This window comes from Ornithorhynchus anatinus, chromosome 18 (genome assembly GCF_004115215.2).
Source record: "Ornithorhynchus anatinus isolate Pmale09 chromosome 18, mOrnAna1.pri.v4, whole genome shotgun sequence".
Classification (NCBI taxonomy): domain Eukaryota; kingdom Metazoa; phylum Chordata; class Mammalia; order Monotremata; family Ornithorhynchidae; genus Ornithorhynchus; species Ornithorhynchus anatinus.
Genome location: NC_041745.1, coordinates 7,440,806 through 7,465,158, shown reverse-complemented (window position 1 = coordinate 7,465,158; position 24,353 = coordinate 7,440,806). Strand labels below are relative to the sequence as shown.

The 24,353-nt window shown below is 41.8% G+C and overlaps 1 protein-coding gene and 1 long non-coding RNA gene across 7 annotated transcripts in view; one reads left to right on the top strand and one right to left on the bottom strand.

Annotated features, from left to right (window-relative positions):
* Nucleotides 1-10,359, top strand: part of LOC103170210 — a 14,393-nt gene extending 4,034 nt beyond the window's left edge. For all 5 annotated transcript variants that reach the window (XR_003766107.2, XR_003766106.2, XR_003766108.2 and 2 more), the window contains exons 3-5: nucleotides 106-255; nucleotides 8,907-9,006; nucleotides 10,092-10,359. This is a non-coding gene — a long non-coding RNA (uncharacterized LOC103170210). The remainder of the gene's footprint in view (nucleotides 1-105; nucleotides 256-8,906; nucleotides 9,007-10,091) is intronic.
* On the bottom strand, nucleotides 5,524-24,353 carry NDUFV3 (NADH:ubiquinone oxidoreductase subunit V3). 2 transcript variants are annotated; one of them, XM_039914629.1, is made up of 5 exons: nucleotides 24,246-24,353; nucleotides 20,988-21,111; nucleotides 12,104-13,108; nucleotides 8,589-8,779; nucleotides 5,524-8,022 (listed from the first exon to the last, which is right to left on the bottom strand). In XM_039914629.1, the coding sequence occupies exons 1-4, from the start codon at nucleotides 24,291-24,293 to the stop codon at nucleotides 8,616-8,618; spliced, it is 1,341 nt and encodes a 446-aa protein (XP_039770563.1). In that variant the 5' UTR covers nucleotides 24,294-24,353; the 3' UTR covers nucleotides 5,524-8,022; nucleotides 8,589-8,615. The 2 variants fall into 2 exon arrangements, with proteins under 2 accessions (XP_039770563.1, XP_028939173.1); XM_029083340.1 differs by having other exon boundaries at nucleotides 12,104-13,012.

Below are 24,353 nucleotides of genomic sequence, written 5' to 3'. Positions count from 1 at the left end.
CCAAGCTAAGCTTAGTCCAGTCCTCTGCACCCAGTGAGTGCTCCAGAAGTAAGACTGACTGATTCCTCTATTATTCCCCCCACCCCCTTTTTCCACTGGGAACAGCTTCAAAAACCACTGGTGACATCTAAACTGGACTTCCTGACTTTATAAACTCAAGACTCAAATCTCGTCTGTGCCCCGTGTCCTTCTGGGCATGGAGGGGATGAAAGCCTCCATCTTCTTCAGCAAGGTTTTGCCTGGACTTAGGGGAAGGTGAGTGCACCATTGTGGGTAGCTCTTGACTCTCTTTCCATTCACTTTACGTCGTTACACTCCCTGCTGAAGAACATCCACCCACAGCCACTGTGTAAATCATCCCTCAACCTTATCTAGGCCACCCTCATTTAGAGGGGTGCACGGTTGCAAGTTTATCCGCTAAAGATGCTGCACCTGAGCGTGCTGGGAAGTGCCCACTCCCACAGCAGGGAAGAAGAACTGATCTGATTGCTTGGCAAAAAACTGAACGCAAACCGAAGTCTTCCCTCAAATATACCATTCTTTAGCAAAATCCCAAAGCTCTTGCAAAATATATCAAAGAGCCTGTCTCCTTACCTACTCCCCTAACCACCACTGCTACCCTTACTGTGTTCTCTCACTGACTCACTATTTCTCTAAATCAATAAACTGCAATATGTTAATGTTAAGTCAGTGAGAATGAACTAGCTCTGGCAGTATTTTATTTTTGTTCAATGCTCATCTGCCTCTGGGTGCCAATGATTTATAAATAAAATTTTATTATTTATCATTTATGAGGCTGAAACTGTTCCCCATATGGAGCTCCAGAAATAAAGTGTCAGCTACCAGGCAACATATTTTTGAGATATTGCAAATATTTCCTACATCATCAGTTGTCCATATGGGCTTCCAGTTTATTTTATTTTTTTTCCCCAAGATTGACTTCTCTACCATGATCTTCCATGCTCTTAAAGTTTTATCTTTCTTTGTTCATAGCTGTTCTCCATTTTAATGTATTTTCGCCTACTTGTTCTCAGCATATCAAGGATGAAGTTAAGGTTCCCAGAGTAATAGCATGCTTTAAATTGTTAAGGCATGCTCTTTCAAGGAGCTCAAGGTGATTCACAGATGCTATCTTGTGAATTACCATAATCCTCTGAGGGGAGAGGAGCCACTTTTCTGTTTAGTTTGGTTTTATGGTATTTAAGTGCTTACTTTGAGCCTGGCACTGTACTAAGCACTGGGGTAGACACAAGCTAATCATGTTGGGCATAATCCACATCCTACATGGCTCACACTCTTAATCCCCATTTTACAGATGAGGAAACTGAGGCACAGAGGTTAAGCAGCTCACCCAAGGTCACACAGCAGACAAGTGGTAGAGCCAGGATTAGAATCCAGGTCCTTCTGACTCCCAGGCTTGTGCTCTATCCACTAGACCAGGCTGCTTCCCCTAATTAATCCTTATTAATTACCCTTATTAACCCAAAACTTTTAGTTAGGAAAACGGAGGCACAGAGAAGTTAACTGTCTTGGCCAAGGTCACACAGTGAGGCTGTAGAGCTGCAGAACTCAGATTTCCTGTCTCCCTGTTCTACACTTCAATAACTAAGCTTTTTAGAAGTAGAAATTCAGAGCAATCAAGCAATAATATTTATCGAGCGCTTACTAAGTGCAGAGCACTTGGGAGACTATAACAGAATTAGAAGACATATTCCTTGTCCATAATAAGCTTACAGTCTAGAACAGACTTCAGTTCCTCTTGTTTTGCAGAATCCTACACTTAAGTCAGTTACTAAAGGAAATGAGATAATCTCATGACCCTGGTGGCTTTCATTACATGTGAACCTTCAAATAGGGATATTGTAGCATGGCTACTTATTGGAAACCCACCCACTTACATTCTTCTTAAAGGAATAATCAAAACCGATGACAAAGAAATCTACATTAACTGGTGAGATTGTTAGTGAAGTCTCACATTCCAACTCCAGAAAAAGCACCTGGGGATTCCCTGAGCAGTTATAAGGATGCACATATTTAGCACAAGCCAATGTCAAGGCTCCTTGAGGAGCTAAGCAACAGGGGTGAACACAAGCCTTTCTCAAAGGCTTGCAGGCTCTCAAGGGGAGTTGGGGAAGTTTAGTCCAACTCTTTGAGGTGATCACCTGTAACTGGCATATCGCCCACCCTGAAACATAGTGTCCTAGACAATAGATTTGAAGATGTAGGTGTTTGATAAGGTTGATTTTTAAATTGGTAAAATGTGTAATTTGTTCATTAAAATCTAAAACTGCCGGTTTCTTGGCTAAAATACAATTTATACGCCAGAGGTTTGATACATAATCCACTTTACTTGTGCAGGGTAGAAATACCTCTCATCATCATGCTCAAGCCCTGTAAATAATAATAGTTTGGGTGGAATTTTTTTTTTTAAGAGAGAAGCTCAAAATGTATTCCTTCCTCTCTTCATCAGCCTCTTTCTTATTCCATTTTTTATTGGTTTGTCATCGACCCCACTGCTGACAATGAATGATTTCCTCAGTGGGAGTATCAGAAGAACTCTAGTCACTGCCAAAATCCTCTGGCACAAAATTACTCTCTGAGTCAGAGCCTAATGCCATTACAAAGTCTGCAACAGCTGCAACTGCAATACATCTGAGAGTCATTTGAAAATTTTATGATGAATAAAAACTATCCATTACACAGACCTTTACATTATATATTAATCTAATCCCTCTACAATTACACGACCAATAGTTTCCTTTCCCTTCCTTTCTTGTCTCCATTCTATCTCCATTAATAAATACAGATGCCTGAAACTTTCAATATCCTGTAGCTGACATTATATAAAATTTCCCAGTGTGTGTATCTTTAAAGCCTTATCTTTAAAAAAAGGAGAGAAGATAAAGGGGGAAAGAAGAATAATAGAAAATCAGCCAAAGGCTATAGGGAATGAAACAAACATCCATATGATGAATAATACAATGCTGAAAAAATTGAATGAACATCCGGGGATGCTAAAAATGCACATATTAAAAATACTTAAAATAGGGGAAACCCTCTAAAGATTTCTCATGTGTTTGGATGTTCTCAGGCTGCAGTTTGCTATCCGGGGACCAGGTCAGAATCTTTTAAAGGCCCCAGTGGCCTAATGAAAGGGGAGAAAGAGGTGAAACAGCAAGCAAACAAGGAGTGAGATTGTTTTAAATACTGAAATACAAATAAGAGCTGGAACCTCTTAGAAAGCTGCATATAAATACGCGTAACATGACCTGAATAGGTCCCAAACTAATATTACATTCTCCCCTTCAAAAGTCAGTCTCAAGGAAAATATATTTTCCATGAAAGATGTGCAAGGGGGGACCCTTTTTAAGGAAGCTTTTTTCCACAGTCTCCAACACTCAGTTTTAATTCTCTTTAGAGCCATAAAAATAGCATTTGTGCCTGAAGCTTTTGTCCTTTTCCATTTGATAAACACAGTCTTTTCTTCCTCTCAGTGGCCTATAAGGCACCTTAAGCTTTCTTTTCATTTCTTTGTTCACCAAGTAGTGGCATGCATTCAACAAAGCTTTAGAGAAACTGGTAGCTCACTTCAGTTTCCACTACTTGGTTTAGAAGTGGAGACGTAGCAGAATACATCTTCTGCTTTCCACAAATGGAGGTATTTAAAAGAACAAAGAAAACCAAACAAACAAAAAAACTTCTCTAGAAAAAGTAGGTTGGATTGGACCCTGGGAATGGAGGGCTAAATTGGATTGGATTTCACCTCATCTCCGAGTTGAGAATTTTATATATTCTTTTTAAAAGAATGGATCCTATATTGGGAACAAGAGAAGCCAAAAACAAATATGCATAAAGTGACCATTTAATGATGCTTTAAGCAAGGGTCATGCAATCTGTTGCTAGGGGATGCCACCAGACCTTCTAGAAATTAATTGCTCTCCTTTATAATCCCTTCTCAGCCAGAGTGTGGTACCTTAGTGCCTTGAGGTCTGAACTTTGGTGTTGAAACACCACTTGTGATTTATCATCTTTTTAAAGGGTCAGGTGAATTGTAGTTTGGGGATGCCCAGTATATTTTGGTCATCTTTCTCACTAATATGAAGTGTTCTTCCTTGCAGGATCGCAACTTCTCCTTCAAGGAGGAAGGCAGAGGAGGACTTGGGCAGGGAATGTGTCTGCTTATTGGTTTACTGTACTCTCCCAAGTGCTTAGTACAGTGCCCTGCACACAGTAAGGGTGGTTAAACATTGTGGTACAAATGGGATTTTTATTCTGGCTTTCTGGTTTCCAGGTCATTATTCAAAGCATAAAGACATGATGCTTTTTAGAGAGCGCAGCTAGAAGACTTACTCTAAGTTACCAAGTTTTTATTTTATGCTCATTCCACAATGAGACATTTTGTTTGAGAATTCTCACCCATCATAATAGGAAGACTGGAGTGAATAGAGGTAGATACTCATCAGAGGAAAAAAAATATAGGTAGGACTATAACTGGTATAATTTTTCTCCTCCTTGCCTAAGAAAATTAAGAAATCACTCATTTTTCTGCATTGCAATTTGTTACTTATTGGGATACTACCCACAACAGTAAAAGGGTTCAGATCATTATCATAACAACTCATATAATGTGATTCCCAACTGCTGGCCTTCAGCAAAACTCACTTAAGGAAAGTTAATAACTGTTGGGAAATTAATCTTTAAAATATCAACACCCCAAAAGTGCTTTATTGTAAGTTATTGAACTTTATTTTAATGTTGGTCTCTATCAATCAATTAGTGGTATATATTGACCACTTACTGTGTGCAGAAGCACTGTACCAAGCACTTGGGAAGGTACATAATATTTGTTGAACATGATCCCTGCCCATAAGGAGCTCACAATCTACAGGGGGAGGCAGATGTCAAAATAGATTAAGGATAGGGGAAATGGTAGAGTATGAGAATATTTACGTAAGTATTGTGGGGCTGGGTATCACGGTGCTTAAGGGGCATGCAGCCAAGTTTATAGTTGATGCAGAGGGGAGTAAATAGGAGAAATAAACGGCTTGGAGATGTGATTTTTAAGAGGGTTTTGAGGTGGGGAGAGCGGTGCACTGTGAGATAGGAAGGGGGAGGGAGTTCTTGGCTCGAGGGAGAACACGGGCAAGTAATCAGTGGTAGGATAGGCAAGATAGAGATTCACAGAGTAGGTCAGTGTGAGTGGAGTGTGCTGGTTGGATTGTAGTAGAGAATCAGCGAGTTTACGTGGGAGGGAGAGCTGGTTGAGAACCTTAGATTTAGTGGTGAGGCGTTTCTGTTTTATGTGGAGGTGAACTGGCAACCACTGAATGACATACGAAATGCCCGGGACCAATCACCAGGGGGGAAAATAGGGGTGTATTTCTGGCCATTATGCTTTATTTAGTCCTTATTTTAACCAGGGATGAGGTGCCTAAAATTGACATTGGTAAAATGCAGAGAACCTCAATATACTCATAAAAAAATTGTTAAATTAATAATACTACATCTGGGGAAAAGCAGGAATTCATAGAGAGCTACTTTATTTTGCAGGCTATTACAAAGATTGGGATGTCTTCTTATCTAGCCTGACTACACAGCCAAAATTGAATGACCATACTTTAGGAATGAGAATTCATCCTCAATGGAAAACTAAAGACAGATGTTTCATTGTTCAAGAAGTCTTCCCTTTCTCAAGGGCTTCTTCAGTTTCTTCATGGACTCTGGCAGCTTGAGATCAAGAGCAAGTAGATAATTTAGTTACAGCTTTCAAATCCTTTGATTTGAAAAAGACAGTAACATTTCTCTGATTCAGACAGATCTCAGAGAAATGTTTAGGTTGAAATTTAAAACCTAGTTTTACCTGCCCTATCTAGGGTGATCTTTGGATATTTAATAATCATGTGATAAACATATGTTTAAAAGAAGTGAACCCTCACTATACTAAGATTTCAGTTGTTGTAGTGGACAATAGCTAGACTATATGCTCCTAGTGGGCAGGGAACATGTCTACCAACTCTGTTATACTGCACTCACCCAAGCACTAGCACACAGTAAGTGCTCAATAAATACCATCGATAGACTGATTGAATACCTAGTTAGTGGCACTTTTTGCCAAATCCACCCTTAAACTTTCAAACCAGTTGGTTCCCAGGAACTGAGTCCAAATGTTTTATGTCAGAAACAGTTTTCTCCAGGGGAACAATGCTATCAGTGAGAGGTTAACTCTTAACCAAAGCCTGAATCCTTATTTTTACCCCAAAGTTCCTCAATGGAGAAGCTAACTTTCACTTCATCTGAAGTAAGATAAATGTATTAATTCTACTTAGTGACTCCACCTGCTGATACATAAACCTCCACCCTCCTACTCCCTCCAAACATTCTATTTTTCTCCCCATTATAAATATGAAAATTGGTTCCCCATTTCCCTGCTGCTCCCTAACCATGCCCAGCCTCTGCATAATTCTACCGTAGGTTATACTTTGAAACTGTGGGCATTCCCATTTCCAAGTTTCCAACTTTCAGACTTTTATTTTCCAAATGAGTCTAGTTGATCGAAAATTGGGTACCTTTCTTCTTCAGCTTCATTTAAAGAAGTAGAAAAAGTCTGTGTTGGTAACTCACAATCTGTGTAACTGATTGGAGGCTTGAGTGTAGCTCGCCTATGGCTAAAAAAGTTTAAATTAGTTCTGGAGTCAAAGCTGCTATAAATAGCCTCACTGCTAACAGCACTGAGGTCTACCCAGGGCTTCCTGAAAATAGTCAAACTGTCCAATAATAGACATTTTCTTGAAAAACTTGCTTCTGTGCTAAACAAAGATGATGGAAACTTTTAGGCAGCTGCCAATACACTACCAGAAAGGACCAAGGACAAAATGAAGCTGAGTGAAACTAGAGTTTTCTGGAGAGTTACTATTCTATGAAAAGCAGATAAAGGGAGTGACAAGCAGGTCAGCCTTCTGGGCACAGCCAAGGGGGTCCAGAAGAAACATCCTAAATTGTAAACTCCTGGAGGGCAGGGATTATGTCTACCAACTCCATTGTATTGTACTCTCCCAAGCACTTAGTATAGTGCTTTGCCCACAGTAAGGACTCAATAAATACAATTGACTGATTGATCACCCTTCCTGTTAGCCCTCTGGAGGCCCCTTCCCCACTCCGGTCTGCCAAAGGGGTGGCAGGGAGTAGGGGCTACTCAAGGGCAGATCCTCGGGCTTGAAGAAATCCAAGAGTACTGCAGGGGTGGCTTTGCCCCCTGTCAGAATTCCAGGGCATCTCAAGGACTACCCCGTAGTATAGTGGGTAGAAGACTTGGCAAGGAGTCAGGCTCGTGTCACTCATAAGTAATCCTAGAGGGCAGGCCTAGGCCCAGAGCTTAGCACCTCTTTTTGGTCCCCCTGTATCCAAGATGGTGGTAAGCGGACAGATAGAGAGGACAACTGGATTCAGAGCAGGATGCGGATGTGCTGCCATTGGATCAATGACATTTATTGAGTGCTTATACTGTGCAGAGCATGTACTAAGTACCATAAACAGACACGGACCCCCCCTTCAAGGAATTTGCTACAGTCTAGGGTCTCTAGAGAGGTGAATGGGCCTCTGTCCCACTCGCAAAATCACCTTGTTCACTCATAGCAGACAGTTAAGATATTAAAATGTTATCACAGGAAAATACCCTTCATGCATGACTGGAAATCTGGGAATTTTTTACTTTCACCACAATCTTTATTTTATAGATGCTCACTAGTATTAGAACATGACCCACATCCTGAGCAATGGAGCCTCCAATGTAGAATCAGCAGGAATTTTGGCATTACATGTCCATTATTACCGTGACTTCGTTTATCATACTGTGAAACAAAATTATCTTCTTGATAAAATTGCACCAACTCCCTCATGTAGACACTGTAAATGTGCCCCCCCCAAGTGTACGTGAAGTTATTGCAACTGATTAAGGGTAAGTCATTTAGGCAATTTTGAGATTCTTGACAGCTTAATTAGCTCAGGAAGCCTGCATGTAGCCATCTAAAAGGAAAAAAAAATTAGTCATAAGATACTTATGCTTTCACTTCTCTCCCAAATACCACTACAAACTTGCAAGAATTTTACCATCTGGATCAAGTCCATTTTGTATGTACTGTATTAAAAGGTGGAGATGGGGTTTGTTATGTCACACTGAACTATAAAGTGTGGAATGGAAACCTGATATTCATGCCCTTTTTTCAAAGACAGTCATCCCACTTCGAATGTCTTACTTAAAGAGGCTGCTTATTATACTTCGGATTACCTACTATACACAGTGCGGGTCCACTACCTCACTTGCGGAGATATTTGGGGCACCAACCTCAGAGGGCAGCATCAAGGTTAAAATTTGGAGGGATAATGACTAAACAAATGTCCAGTAGCTACCAAATAGACTGGGCTATTTTCAAAAAGTGATTAAGAAGGGTCACGGCAGGGTAATTAATTGACTCTTTGCAGTAAAGGATAACTAGGTGAAGCAAATCAAAGGCAGTTGCCCAAGCTATTTTTGAGCTGAGTTTACTTATGTAGGAGGAACAAAGCAGCAATAATGCATCACAAATTTATACCGATTGCTTTTCTTCCAAATTTTGAGCTCAGTGTCTGGGTGACTCTTTTCCAGAAGAAGGCTGAGGCAGTCGAAATTTTGACAGATCCAGATTAAAATCTAAGAAAGTAAACGCTGTGTACTGGTGACGCTGGAGGTTCTTGTAGGTGGAATTGTCAAATGGCTCAGGAGGTTCAGCAGCTGTTTCAGGCTCTGTAAAGGAAAAACAAAGCTAGTGAGCTTAGTCACGCCAGGAAAGATGTTCCTTCTTTTTGGCTGAATCACCCTCCAAACCTTTAGATAGGCCACACACTCTGAACATTATTCTTTACATCCCAAGGCTGTTCATCTAAGAAGAGACAACTTGAATTCCTTCTTATAACTGACCTCACCTCAAAATAAAGACCAACAGAGGCAAGATCTTCTAAAGAAAAATTGGAGTAAGTCAGATTTTTTCACTCTTTCCAAAACCCAATTTATTATATGGATGGACCCTAAGTCTTCATGTTCTGGCTTACGATTTTGTGTTTGCCAGTTCCACTTGGCTCCACTGCCTGATAAATTTTAGATGACGAACCCATATGGAGGCCTTTTAAGAAAGCTTAAAGACAAGTATTACATAGAAATTGAAAGCAGTGTTAGCGTGAAGCAGAAATACCTGTGAAAATGCCTGTGAAATTGCCAGGGGTGGGGTGGGGAATGCAACATTTTGGATTGAATTTTCATACATTAAAAAAACTTAAAAGCTAGTGAATTCCCCATCTGTTTCAACCATGAATATTAATTTCATGTAATAAGCTATTACTCTGAGTTATATATAACTATATGGCTATAGTTATCAGTAATTTTTAAATTGATGCACACTTGAGAATATACATAGACACATGATAAATTAATAAGACTCCACTAATGAAATTTCTTCCAATTGTATTTAGTCTATTGCACTGTGCATTCTGTCTTCTTGCTTTTCCATCTGTTTTCTTTTAAATACAAATGTTTTAGTCCCTGAAATTTAACTTTATGCTATTTTTACATCATAAGCATACATGCACAAATGAAGAGAAAATTTCAAGTAAAAATTGAAGGCCCCTAAAAATTTTGCAGGCTTATCTCTATATTCAAAGAGCTTGTTGCTGAATGCAAAGTGAAAGAAAGTGATGAAGAGAAGCATAACTTTCCAGGAATAAAGCATGCCATGAGAGTAAAATAAAGCATGAATGCAACGATGTCTTTTGGTTTCACGTAAGATGAGGCTGTTTCATTTGAACTTTTGAGAATGAGTTGTCAAGGGTTTCTCAATATCTTGTAAGCTTGATACAAAATCATGAATTTAAATGCATGATATCTCCTGTTGACAAAGCTGCAAAGAACTTTGCATTTCACAGCTGATATCCTGAATCAGAAAAAATTTGTAATATATAACCAACAGTGATTGGCCCCAAGTGAAAAACTTGAAGAACTTCAATTCATTTCACTACAAAATGTACCAAACGAGTTACGGAATGGTGTTTGTTGCCTTTTGCAGAGACGACATTCGAAACGATGCAAAACCCTACCACCAAATATATTTCAACTGAAAGATGAGGCCTCCTTTAATTCAAGAGTCTGATGCTCAAGAGAAGATGGAACTGAAATTGATTCTGCACAAGACTCCTTAAATCTGAAATTTGGATTTGTGATGAAATATCTTTGTACTTCAGACTTCAAGGAAAGAATACTTGTGAAAAACAAAACCGCCTATGGAACCCTTAAATTATTTTGCTTCTAATTAAAAAATGAAACAAAACAGTGAATCCACTGATTTTCTAGTAAATGCTACAGAACTCCGCACAAAAGGTGGGACTCAGTAAATACTGTTAAGAGCTTACTCTGCTTATCGAATTTTGAGAAGGTGGTTTTAAGACTGAGGTATTGGAAACCATGCTTCCAGACATTTCAGTACATTTTGCCAGTTTGCGGTGCTGTTAGCAAATCAAGGTAGAAGAGGCAGAAAGAAATGAAGAATGCAAAAGATATGTAAAGTTAAGAAAATTAAGCAGAATATTCTGGATGTAGTTATGCTACTTACTAGTAAACACTGCTTAAGGACAGGGCGTTTTAGAGCATGTTAAAAAGAGTAATTTCTGAATTGAGACGAGTCTTTAGACCAACTACTTGAAGGCACAGAATACTTCTGAGGGTCAATCCTCAGGGACAGGGGAGGAAAGGTTTAACTAAACAGGTAATAGTGCACATCACATCATCATCAATGGTGTTTACTGTGTGTGGAACACTGTACTAAGCGCTTTGGAGAGTAAAATACAACAGAAATGGTAGACACATTCCCTGCCCATGAGCTTATTTCTCTGATGGTGAGTTATGATGAGGAAACTAAAATAACAGGATTCTTCACCTAACAGTGGTCATCTTTTTTCAAAGGGCCTTTTTCAAAAATGAATCAAATCTTTAGAATCCAAGAACATTATTTAATGATGTTTTAATAATACATTTTCCAGGGAAGGTGAAAAGATGGCCCCTCTGAGCTGATTAAAAAATCTTCAAAGTCCGAATCTGTGACAACTTCCAAAGATCTGAGAGAATAAAGGAGACCATGTACCTGGTGCTCCTCTAAAGGAAGACAGTAAACCAACCTGCAGTACACCCAGCTCTGCCAGTCCTTTTCCTTTACAATCCCTTTTGGCTAAAACACGACCATACAATTAGAGGACATACTTCTAACCACTTGAGCCTGTCTGGATACAGCAGGATGCAGGGTCGGAAGAGAGGGTTGTGAGAATGGGTCGTACAGTGCGAGACACTTTAATGTGAGTTTTGGCAAGAATGCAATTCCCAGGATTTCTAGAACTAGGTGCATTCTTAATAAACTACGTGGCTTAACTGTTTTATGGTGCCCTCTTTGGCATTCCACCATCGTGTGTAACATCTTATACTTTCAAAAGCCGCTACAGCCTATTTTTCTTATTGGAAGGCAATGTATTCACTAAAAGAATGGGGGAAGGAAGGTATCGTCTTTCAAAAATGATATGTGTTAAACACAAGAGTGCTAAAGATATTCCTCCTCCACACTGAAAATTACTCATTAAAGTATTCTAAGAGACTTCATAATATTCAAGGCAGAAGGGGGAAAGTCTCCTAATAAGAGACATTATAGGATAGTGCTTTAATCAGAGCAGTGTGGAAAGAGTATGGGCCCGAGAGTCACAGGACCTGAGTTCTAATCCCGCTTCTGCCAGTTGCCTGCTGTGTAACCACTTAACTGCTCTGTGCCTCAGTACCCTCATCTGTAAATTGGGGATTCAATGCCTGTTCTTCCTCTTCTCCCTCCATTTAGATTGTGAGCCCCACGTGGGACAGGGACCGTTTCAAACCTGAGTACCCCAGTGCTTATAACAGTGCTTGAAACATAGTAAGGGCTCAACAAATACCATCATCATCATCATCATCATCATCGTAACACTTCCACTGACCGCCATCCATGTTCAAAAGGAAGCTCCACAAAGGACCAATATAGTTTTCAACCGTAAGTTAAAGTTGTACCCTGTAATGTGCCTTGCTCTTCCCTCTGAGCTGAGTCTTGAATGACTTCTTCCTTTGCCTCAAGGTTTACTCCTGGGATCGTGGGTTGCAAAGCGTCACCTGTGGCTTGAGACGCTGCTGCTTCCATATTTACCACCGCTCCCTTTTCTCTCCAAATCTGTTCTCTGGTCTGGGGCGGTGCTGCCTCCAGTTGCTGCCCTGCTCTGGTTTCTTCCTCCAACCGTGGCACTTGGGGAGCCAAAGAAGCTTTCATCTGAGCCAACGCTCCTGCTTGTGGGTGGTGAGATAGCGTTGGTTTGACTTCTGTTGGCTTCTGATTTTCTGTAAGTGTTTCAAAGTTAAATTCTCTTCTCTGGGCGTATGTTTCTTTTGCATTTCTTTTTTTAAAAAAATCTGTCTCTTCCGCCTTGCCTATTTTAGCTTTATTTCTGGCATCTTCAAAAACCTTGAACTTTTCTCTAGGGGCAGCTTCCACATCTAGGTGATCTGTTTTTTTCAAATGGACATGACCTGTCCGTGTCTTCTTGTTCAGGCCCTTCTCTTCAGAGGGCTTTCTAGTTTTCTCAGAGGAGGAGGGGAGCGGGGGGGCCTTCCGTCTTGGAAATTCATCATTAGTTTTAAAGGAAATCTGTGGCTTAGTCGCGACGTGGGAGGTGCTATCCTCTCCATCCGAATCTGAATCAGAGGAGCTGGAGGAAGAAGAAGATGAAGACGAAGAGGAGTCATCCTCTAGCTTCTTGTTGGATCTGGATTTTGCTGAGCTAACCCCCTTTCCTCTGAATGGAGAAGCTGATGCGCGTTGAGGAAAGTCCACGGATGTCTTCCTCCACAAAATTTTCCTGAATTCTTCATTTGTGAGTTGTGTGTTCTCAGGGTTATTCCTAGCTACAGTTTCGCCTTTCTTTAAAGCTGATGAATAAGAATCAGAAGAAGATAGTGATTTAGGAAATTCAGCTGCTGACTGGGTGGCTGGGAGGTTGGCCCTCTCCTTTGGTGCCCCTATAGCTAGAAAATGGCATAAAGAGGGATATTATCATTTGCAACTTTTTCCCCAGTACAGACTTCTACTTTGATGCAGGACTCAGAGAACTCTAGAATAAGTTTCCAAAATTATTTCAAACCATTTCATTAAATACCAATCTGACCTCTTCACTGCCTGAGTCAACTGTTCTCAAAGGGAGCCCCTGAACAATTTTGGTGAAGACCACTGGATACAGGTGGTGACTTCCTAAATTCTCCCAGGGGCAGCTGGCACCCTGGCACCAGGTAGAGAAGCCAACATGGAAAAGGTGGGCAGGCAGGTAGGCCAGTGAGAGACCACAGAACCAGGAAGTGAGAGAAAACAGAACCAGCAGGGTGAGAGGTGCTCACGAAGCCCAACAAAGGGAAGTTGGAGCGGAGGTACATGAGGCCTCGGCTGGGGAAACATACAAGAACCAGGCAGGATGACTTTGGGAGAAGTGGGAGCCTGATTTTAAAAACGTTTAGTCACTAAGCCATGCCTACAGAAGCGGTCACAGCAAAAATATTCTTTGGAACCAATAATCTAAATTTCTCTCAGGTCCTCTTATGTTGAGGCACACATCCACACAAATGGATGTCACATTTGGCACAAAATACACAACATATTGAATTCAACAATACCTGATCTTTGCAACCCTCAAATAGCTAGCTGACTTTGTGACTAAAGGAGGAAAAAAAAAACATACTCATGAGAGTGTTTTCAGAGAGCTATAGTGTAGCTACTTGACTATATGCTTTATTCTTGTTATTCAAGATCAGACCTGCTTAAATGATCATCAAAATTAATTTGGATACCTGAAGATAAGGAATTCATAATACATAATCTCTCAGAGGGTCCCTATACAGGGTACTAAGCCTCTATTTTCTGAATGAAGATGCTGTCAGTGACATTTGAGGAAATGCATTTGGTCCCAAAGGATAATGAATGAGCACAAGTACAAAAACAAACAAACAAAACATAACAAAAAAACCCATCGGATCAAAGCTGAATGCAAAGTGTAATTTTGGGATTTCTTCAAAGGGGAATAAGAGAAAGGCTAAGATGAAAGACTAATTTAACTCAAAATAGCATGGATATTTCTGGCTATGACAAATATTATTTATATATGAAAGCAATTTAATATTATAATTCTTATAATAATTACTCTGACAGTAACTTAATTAACTGAATTGGTCATATGATCACATTATAAGCAACAAAATCTTGATTAGACCAGTGCCCCATAAGGCCTTGGCATTATGCATTTTATGAACTTTGAAAAACTTGGGAAATATTTTAAAATAAGAATTGTTCCTAAGTGGGTGATCTAGAGAAGTGCTCGTTACCATGCCCACATCTCAAATTTCTCTTCTCTACTGTGCAAAATTTTTAAATATTGATGACCCCATGGACTTCTCTGACTTAACTGTAGACATTATTTCAAAACTGATTAGTAGTTCTTTCAATCCCTTCATGTAATAAATCAATGATTCCATACTCTAAATACCAAATACAAATACTAAATACTCTAAGGAGAAACAATATTCAAGAGAAAGATTTAGGTAACCCACCAGAATCAGAAGAGAACAGAGACACAACACAATATCCTATTAAGTTATAAAATAAGTGTGGTGTATTGACTAGCTCATTATTAATGGTTAAACTGTCACAAACAGATGCAATGGGAGCAAAGAACATCACTTAGTCCTCTGTTCTCTAGGGTACCGATGAACACAACCTGAGGCCATCTTGGAAACAAAGACTGGCCCTATATGGAACAAGTCCATTAGCCCAGGAAGCAATGTGAAAGAAATGAAGCCGGGACTATCAGTCACAGTTTTTTTTCAGTCACACTCACACACATGGATAATATCTTCACAGCCAAGAGAACAAAGGGCAGATATGTATCTTGAACTCTATACAAACACAGATATGGAAATGGGTCTCTCTCTCTCTCAGCACAACCTGTCAGGGAAGAACTGATAAGTACCTTCCATGTTCAAAGATGGCAGGGTCTGCTGCTGTTCAGTCCTAAACTACACAACAACTAATGTTGTATTCTAGGAAGTGGATGGGGAAAGCAATGGCCAGGCCACTAACCCTAAATTCCACCCCTCCTTTCCCCACCCACTTCAACACACACACATCCCTTTGCACCTCCCACTCCTGGTTACCTTGGCTGCTGCCAATATGGCAGATCCACAGCCTGGACAGGAGGCCGATGGCCTGGCCTACCCCTCCTTTCTGGTGCCAATATGGGCCAAACCCTGCTCCCTCATCCCTTTCCTTCCTCCTGTCTTTTGAGACATTAACTCTGGTGAGAATTTGTGTGCCGAAGTGAATGAGGGAGGAAGGGGGGCAGGGGGAAAAGGAGTAGAGAAATAAAGTAGCCTGGTCTAAAGGTTAGAGCATGGGCCCGGGAGTCAGAAGGATCTGGGTTCTAATCCACGCTCCACCACTTGTCCGCTGTGTGATCTTGGGCAAGTCACTTCACTTCTCTGTGCCTCACTTACCTCATCTGAAAAATGGGGATTAATATTCTGGGATCCATGTGGGACATGGACTGTGACCAATCTGATTACCCTGAATCTACCCCCGCGCTTGGAAGAGTGCCTGGCACATAGTAAGCGCTTAACAAATACCATTAAAAAAAGGAAGGGAGCAGGTTGAGAGAGGGTGTGCAGTTAGGGCAGGGGGGCTGTGGTGCTTGAGTTGGTGAGAGTACTTGGAGGTGTATTTCTGGGACATTCTGGTCCATTTTCAGCTAGGGTGGAGACATCCTTGGGCCCTCACGCTCCTGCACTCTGAGATTTCCCCAGTCTTTAGTGTCACCAACCTGTGACTTTAAGTACCCCAAGCACTTGGGGTTCAGCTAATCAGTCCTGCTCCTAAGGGGCTGGCTGCTGAGGTGTGAAGGAATGCCACAAGCCCTATTCCTTCTCTGTGTTCCAGAGTCTCCAGATTTTCACCGGGGGCAGGGAATGTGTCTGTCTGTTGTTATACTGTACACTCCTAAACGCTTAGTACAGTACTTTGCACACAGTAAGCGCTTAATAAATGTCTGAATGAATGAATGAATCCAGACTGCTCTGTGGTTATTAACAGATAATTAGTATTTACGGAGGTATTGGGTTTAACAGAAGTTGAACAATTGTATTTTAAACTAACTAGACGCAGAACTAACCCATGATCTGACATTTTGTTCCTAACAAAGTCGGGGGTCCCACAGCCACCCCACAGCCACTCCTATACTTCCCTTGGCAGCTCTTTTGTGGGAACACTGTTCTCAAATCCTGCTCTGAGAGTGTCCCCGCTGATCACAGCCTTCCCAGTCTCTGTTCTCAGCAGGTACTTGGTAGGGACTGCACTTGGAAATCTCCGGGCCTCTCCCCCTTATCTCTGCAAGGGGCTAGTCGAGTTTCTATCCTCACAAACTTCTTAACCCTGAATGAAGCTGGACAATCCCGCTAGGATTTAATAATAATGTAGGTGATACACGACCCAGCAAATTATCACCTGGCCGCACTACGATTTAAGTCCTGAGAGTAATAAAGAATGGTCGTTTTATTTATCTTACTTTTGTACCTTTTGGGAGAAGCTTGGCTGATAAACATTTTTACTAACTGCATTTGGCTCAAAGGCTATAACATGCACAGTGTATGAGCTAAGGGACAAAAGAACCAGTTCAATTTGTAGAAAGCAATTCTCTCGTGTAAAATGGTGCCTTAAACACTACACTCCCTTAAATAGGCTTTGTTTTAAATAGAAGGCTTGGTATAAGGAAAATGTACTATTATTTAGTAACATGCTGTTCTGGAATTTGCCTCAAATGTTTAAAACACCACAAAAAATCAATCTCAGTAGAACTGCTATTTAGCTTGCCATCTTCTGTAGGTGGGGGAAAACCCAAATGGGACTGTCCAGCTAATTGAATACACATTTAAGGGAAGGGTTGAAAGGAATTTTTAGGCGTGCTAAATACAACTGGGCTATTTCTTGAAATATCTTGAAATTCAGGCTGGAAGTGTTTAACTTCCTCCAAGAAAGCCAATTTCACTCAGTAACGGTTTTTATAAACAAGCTAATTCCTGATGAGCTAGAGGCCATGACAGACCTTTTCTTCATGACAGAGAGTGGCGCTCTGCAATGTGCAATGACGGTACAGTGAGCCACTGACACCCGTATCTCCGTATCAATCAAACCGACGGCACCCGTATCATTACACATTTAATAGAACAGACATAATGTCGACTGGAACAGAAAGCTGTCACATAAACGATAAATGCCTCCCGCTTTAAATATAAGTGTCTTGACTTCGCCTCGCTGTTTGTTTTCATTAAATGCTTCACATTTGTCTACCAGCAGGAGACCTATATATTGTGACAATGTTTCAGCTTGACGTTCCCCCTTAGTTGAAAGGCAAATAAAACAGAAAACCAAACTGCCTGAATGAAACTGGTCTCGTGGGCTCAGATGCACACGTCCCAGAGCAGAACATTTGAATTATTTACTAAGGAATGCGTTAAATCTGCCAGAGGCTATAATATTTTATATAAAACAACAACTGCATCGGGAAGGAATGGTTAATACTTGTGAAATGGTAGCTCTCCACCCTATTTTCTTTCCTTTGTCTCGCTGCTGCACAAAAAGGGGAGCGGCCTGAGCCAACTCTCCATTTTATCCAGCCGAAGAGTCACAGGCGTGATGGCCGACTTCCAGAATTCAGTATTCTCCACATTGGGATTTACATCATCGACAGACGAACTTTCACCAGTAAGGGTCATCAATTTAGCAAGGAGTTCCACGTTTGAATTTTGAAGACAAAGCTTTAAGCAGAGGCAAATTAATGTAATCTCGAAGTACCATGTTTTACATATATTTTCTTTAATAATTTTATGCTGTTTACCCCAACCATAAAAAACTTAGAAGGCATAAAATTAATCAAATCCACTACTCTATCAATTAAATCTAAACAATTTGCTGATTTACAGTCCTCTAGACTGTAAGCTCATTGTGGGCAGGGAATGTGTCTAACGACTCGGTTTTACTGTACTTTCCCAAGCACGTAGTACGTCATTAGCACTCAATAAATTGATTGATGAGAGGGAGTCCCAGGCCCCTGAAATGGCACCCAGGACTGTAAGTGGGTGGTGATTTTTTGCCTTTTATTCCAAATTGACACTTCCTGTCCAGTTTGGGCTACATATGAGGGTTGAAACTTGGCCTCTGGGTCACTTGGGGAATTACAAATTCCACAAAGCAGTCCAGTGGATGAAGTGAAGGCTGGCCGATTGACAGGTTGGACTTCTGTGTTCTGGACCCCCTCCTTCGACCAAGAGAGAGCTATCACTGAGGGATAGCTCTGTCTAGGCAAGGGCTCATTGTTGAAAGTATGCAGCGTCTCTCTCTCCTCCCCAGTCCGGCCTCTGCCTGGACCGGAAGAGATGAGCTGCTGAGTGCGGCAGCTGGAGCCAGTTTTATGTGATGAAGCAGGGAAAGAGCCCTGAGCCCAGTAGTCCGGCACACAGGTACTCCAGATCCCCCTCCCCATACTGCGTCTCTTACCTCCTCGATTTTACCTCGAGCTCCTTAAGGATTATGTGTAGCATGTTCCCCAAGTACTTTATTCAGTGCTCTCTACACACAACAGGCACTTGACAAATACTGGATATACGATCTTCCAATAATTAACTAAAGGGGAGATCAGGATTTCTATTGTCAAAATTTTTCTATTTGTCATTATGAGGCAAAATAGTCACATGGAAGGAGAACAGAGCTGAAAGTTAGGAGGCCGTGATTCTAGTTCCAGCTCGGACCCTGGCCCATGGCATGACCCTGGGCAAATCACAATCTCTCCATGCCTCAGTTTCCTCCTCTCTCAAATGGGGAAAATAATTCCCACTTTTCCCTACTTCACAGATTTGTTCTGAAGGTAAAATGAAACAACTGATGGAAAAAGCACTTGGGAAAACAAAAGGACCATCCATAAACACGGAATTGTTATACTGCATATAATGAAGAAGAGTGTGGCCTAGTGGATAGAGCACGGGCCTGGGAGTCAGAAGGACTTGGGTTCTAATCCTCACCGTCACTTGTCTGCTGTGGGATGCGGGGCAAGTCACTTCACTTCAATGTGCCTCAGTTACCGCATCTAAAAAATGGGGATTAAGACTGTGAGCCCCATATGGGACATGGACTGTGTCCAACTTGATTACCTTGGGTCTATCCTAGTGCTTACTACAGTGCCTGGCACACCACTTTAAAAAAAGCATTTATGGAGTGATGACATTTACAGAGTGGAGAAACTTGAGAGAGAAAGAATGGTGCATGATTCATATGTAGCTGAAGCCTCCGTTACAACTGAAAAGGACAGAGGGGAAAATGGCTGTTGAGGAGCTGGTGAGGGCCAAATATCTATAAGGCACTGCATGGACAGAGAATGCAGTAGGCTCAATCAACTAATCACGTTTATTGAGTGATTATTATATTCAGAGCACAGTACTAAGTCCTTGGGAGAGTAGGATAAAATAAATAGGGAGTGAACTTCTCACTCTACGACTGCAAGCTCACTGGTTAGATTGACAGGCACAAAAATGAAGACCGATTACACTGATGAGATAAAATTGCTAAGAGGGAATCTTTGATAACTAGGTTCCAGGTCAAAGTTATCTTTGAGGCTGTTATGACACCTAGGGTAAGATGGAACCTCCGTTAAACTGCCCTTGGAAATTTAGACTACAAAACAGTTCTAGAAGCAGAGAAGTAAGAAGCTCTTTAAGATCGTATAAACTGAGAACACTGGGGTGGAGAGTGAGGGTTTTTTTTTTAATATTGCTTGTTAAGTCTTTACTATGTGCCAGGCCCTGCACTTAGCTCTGGGTAGACACAAAACAATCAGGTTGGACACAGTCTGTGTCTCAAATGGACTCAGGGTCTAAGTCAAGAAGGATTTACTTCCCATTTTCCAGAAGAGGGAACTGAAGCCCAGAGAAATTAAGTGATTTGCCCAAAGTCACACAGCAGACAACCAAGCCGAGATTAGGACCCAGGTCCTGTGCTCTTGCCACTAGGCTCCACTGCATCTTTAAGTCGAAGAACCTTAAGTTGGTAATGAATTTTAAAGGTCTGTTAGTGCATATTGCCCTGACCCACTCTAGGTATCAGTGGGGTGAGACGGGTCTACATCGACTGAGGAAAACTACAAAAATACGGTGGTGGGGGAAGGCAGAAGCGAAGATCGAAATTGCTTCCGGCAATTGGGGTACTGTGCAAAATTTGTTGGAATTACAGTGAAATGGGACAAGAGGGACATAAACCTTGGGCATGACTCACTGAAAACTGAGTCACAATAAGATTTAGTTCTTTCTATCTCCCATTTCAAAAAGCAACTCATAAAATTGAGCAATTACAGTCCTAAACCAATTACCGAGCAGTCTATCAATAAATACCAAGGCTCCTGTAGTATAGTTCCATATGAGGTTAAGAAAACACAGAGCTGGTTAGGAGACGTGGAATGAGCTTGTCTCTTCTAACACTTGGTACAGTGCTCTGCACACAGTGGGTGCTTGACTACTGACTGACTGACATTTGCTTAATGATGATGGACAAAAGACAATTTGCATTGGAGTATAATATATAGCTTGCCAAATACTTATTAATGACACCCAAAGGATCTTGAATAGTGTCCTAAACCCAGTAGATTAATAAATACTGATCTATTAAATTTCGGTTGTAGACCTATACCCAAATTTGTTTTCTTTACAGAAAGTAAAAATCTGCTCATTCAAAATGAAGAACAAAGAAGGATCCTGTTCAAAAACTTTAAGTGAATTGACCTCTTTGCTTCACACTCTCTTTCGCGGAGTACAACAAACATCTTACTCTTTGGTGCACGCTGCTTTTTAGTCTCCTCTGGCAGACGGTCCTTTTTACTGTTCTCTGATTTGGCACGGATGGAAACTGTGGGAGCAAAATCTCGAAAACCCCATGCTTCCAGCTGAACGGTCTGAAAAAAAAAATGGATTAAGCACAAACATTTAAGTTGTAAATACATTAAAAATCATTATTATCCTGAGGGAGCTTGAGCAAGTGAACTTTTTGCTTGAAAGGACCCACATTTTAATGTCTGTCTCCCCCAATAGACTAGAAATTCCTTGAGGGTGGGGACTGTGTCTACTAACTCTTTTGCATCAACTGCTTAGTACAGTGCTCTGCATACAGTGAACATTCAATGAATACCATTTGCTGGTTATAATAATTGTGATATTTGTTAAATGCTTAGTATGTACCAAGCACTGTATTAAGCTCTGGGGTAGACATAAGATAATTTGGTCCCACATGGGGCTCAGAGTCTACAGAGGAGGGAGGCGGGTACTGAATCCCCATTCCACAGATGAGGGAAATGAAACACAGAGAAATGACTTGCCCAGAGTCTCAGGGCAGGAAAGCGGTCGAGCCAGGATTAGAACCCAGGTCCTCCAACTCCCAGGCCCGTGCTCTTTCCACTCTTCAGGCACCACCTGTAGCCCCTGCATTTGGATATGGACCCCTTAAGCCCTTGATATTTACCTCATCCAGGGCCCTTATTACATATAATAATAATAGTGGTATTTACTAAGTATGTACTGTGTGCCAGGTGCTGGGGTGGATGCCAACAAACAGGCTGGACACAGTCCCTGCCCCACATGGGGCTCACAGTCTCAATCCCCATTTTACAAATGAGGTAACGGAGGCAAAGCAAGTGAAGTGACTTCCCTAAGGTCACACAGCAGACAAGTGGCAAAGCCAGGATTAGAACCCACGACCTTCTGCTTCTCTCATATCCTCACACTTTCCCATTTCCCCTATCTGTAACTTATTTTAATGTCTGCCTCGCCCTGTGGACTTCAAGCTCTCTGTGGTCAGGGATCACACCTACCAACTCTACTGTATCATGCTCTCCCTAGCTCTTAATACTGTCCTCTACATACAGTAAGCACCCAATAAATACCATTAATTGATAGCTATCAATCAGTTAATCGTATTTATTGAGCACTTACTATGTGCAGAGCACTTGGGAGAGGCCAATATAACAATATAACAGACACATTCCCTGCCCGCAACCAGGTTACAGTCTAGAGGGGGAGACAGACATTAATATAAATAATGCAATAATAAAAAATTATAATAGCTACCACACATCTCATGACCAGACAGATCTCTGCTGTTGAAAAGAACTGTACAGAGCTTAGTCTGGGTTTAGGGGTGCAGCTTTTTCTCCTATAAATACACCAGAGGTTACTCCAAAACAGTTCTGACTCAATGCCTTGGGTTTCCTGCTGCTATTGATTTTTTGGGGAAAGGAAGAGTGGGTGGAAGGTGAGCAAAAGAGGACAAAGCCCATGCCAGGTCATATGCGCCTTCAAGCACCTTTCCAAAAGCATTGGGTTTTTTTTAGTGATATTTGTTAAGCGCTTACTATGTGCCAGATACTGTACTAAGCGCTGGGATGAATATAAGCTAATCACGTTGGACATTGTCCCAGACCGGCATGGATTTCACCATCTTTATTCCCCTTTTACAGGGATCTGAGGCACGGTAAAGTAACTTGCCCAAGGTCACACAGCAGACAAGAGGCAAAGCAGGGATGAGAACCCAGGTCCTCTGACTCCCAGCCCCAGGCTCTATCCCTTAGGCCACACGTTTTCCTCTCCGAATAAACCTCGTCCCCGATTTTCCACCAGCAACCACCGTCTGGGGGCATGGGCGAAACCGACCACGGTCCCAGACCAGGGCCGAGAGAAGAAGGTCGACACAAGAGCAATAATTATATTTGTTAAGCGCTATGTTGCCAAGTACAGTACTAAATGCTGGTGTAAACAGAAACAAAGCTCCCCCATCACTTTGAGCTCGCTGTGGGCAGGGAATGTGTTTGATGTTAGAGAAGCAGCGAGGATTAGTGGAAAGGGCCCGGGCTTGGGAGTCAGAGGTCATGGGTTCTCATCCCTGCTTCGCCTCTTGTCTGCTGTGTGACCTTGGCCAAGTCACTTAATTTCTCTGGGCCTCAGTTACCTCATCTGTAAAATGGGCATTAAGACTGTGAGCCCCACGTGGGACAACCTGATCACCATCTATCCCCCCAGCGCTTAGAACAGTGCTTTGCACATAGTAAGCGCCTAACAAATGCCATCGTTATAACCACTCAGCGTTTAGAACGGTGCTTGGCACATAGTAAGCGCTTAACAAATACCAACATCATCATGCTATACTGTACTCTCCCAAGGGCTTAGGACAGTGCTCTGCACACCGTAAGTGCTCAATAATTACGATTATTACTATTAATAATAACAAGATGATCACGTCCCACATGGGGCTCACAGTCTAAGTAGGAGGGAGAACAGGTTATGAATCACCATTTTATTAATAATAACGGCATCTGTTATGCGCTTGCTATGTGCCAAGTACTGTACTAAGCACTGGGGTGGATATTAATATTAATAATGGCATTTGCTATGCGCTTGCTATGTGCCAGGTACTGTACTAAGCGTTGGGGTGGATATTAATAATAATAATGGCATTTGTAATGCGCTTGCTATGTGCCAGGTACTAAGCGCTGGGGTGGATATTCATAATAACAATAATGGCATTTGTTATGTACTATGTGCCAGGTACTGTACTAAGCGCTGGGTGCATATTATTAATAATAATAATGGCATTTGTTATGCACTTGCTATGTGCCAGGTACTGTAGTAAGCACTGGGGTGGATATTATTAATAATAACAATAATGGCATTTGTTATGCTCTTGTTACGTGCCAGGTACTGTACTAAGCGCTGAGGTGGATATTAATAATCATAATAATGGCATTTGTTATGCACTTGCTATGTGCCAAATACTGTACTAAGCGCTGGGATGGATACAAGCAAATTGGGTTGGACCCAGTCCCTGTCCCGCATGGGGCTGACAGTCTTCATCCCCCTTTTACAGATGAGGTCACTGCGGCACAGAGAAGCTAAGTGACTTGCCCAAGGTCACACAGCAGGTCCCAGGCAGGGTGGGATTAGAACCCAGGACCTCCGATTTCGGAGCGCAGGCTCCTCCCCCAAGACCACACCACGACCCCGGGCCACCGCCGCCGCCGCCGAAGGTCTGGTCCTTTACCTTGAGCGGCCCCGCTCGTCCCAGCCTCAGCAGGGCGGAGGCGGCCATGGCCGGCGGAAGAGGGAGGGGAAGGCGGACGGGGGCGGGACCGGTGTCACACCAATGGCG

Coding starts and splice junctions, on each gene's coding strand:
- NDUFV3 (XM_039914629.1), bottom strand. CDS start 24,293: ATGGCCGCCTCCGCCCTGCTGAGGCTGGGACGAGCGGGGCCGCTCAAG. Junction 13,109..20,987: donor AAAGCAGCGTGCACCAAAGA/GTAAGATGTTTG, acceptor GCCATTTTCTAG/CTATAGGGGCACCAAAGGAG. Junction 8,780..12,103: donor AGAGCAAGGCACATTACAGG/GTACAACTTTAA, acceptor TTTCCTTTACAG/AGCCTGAAACAGCTGCTGAA.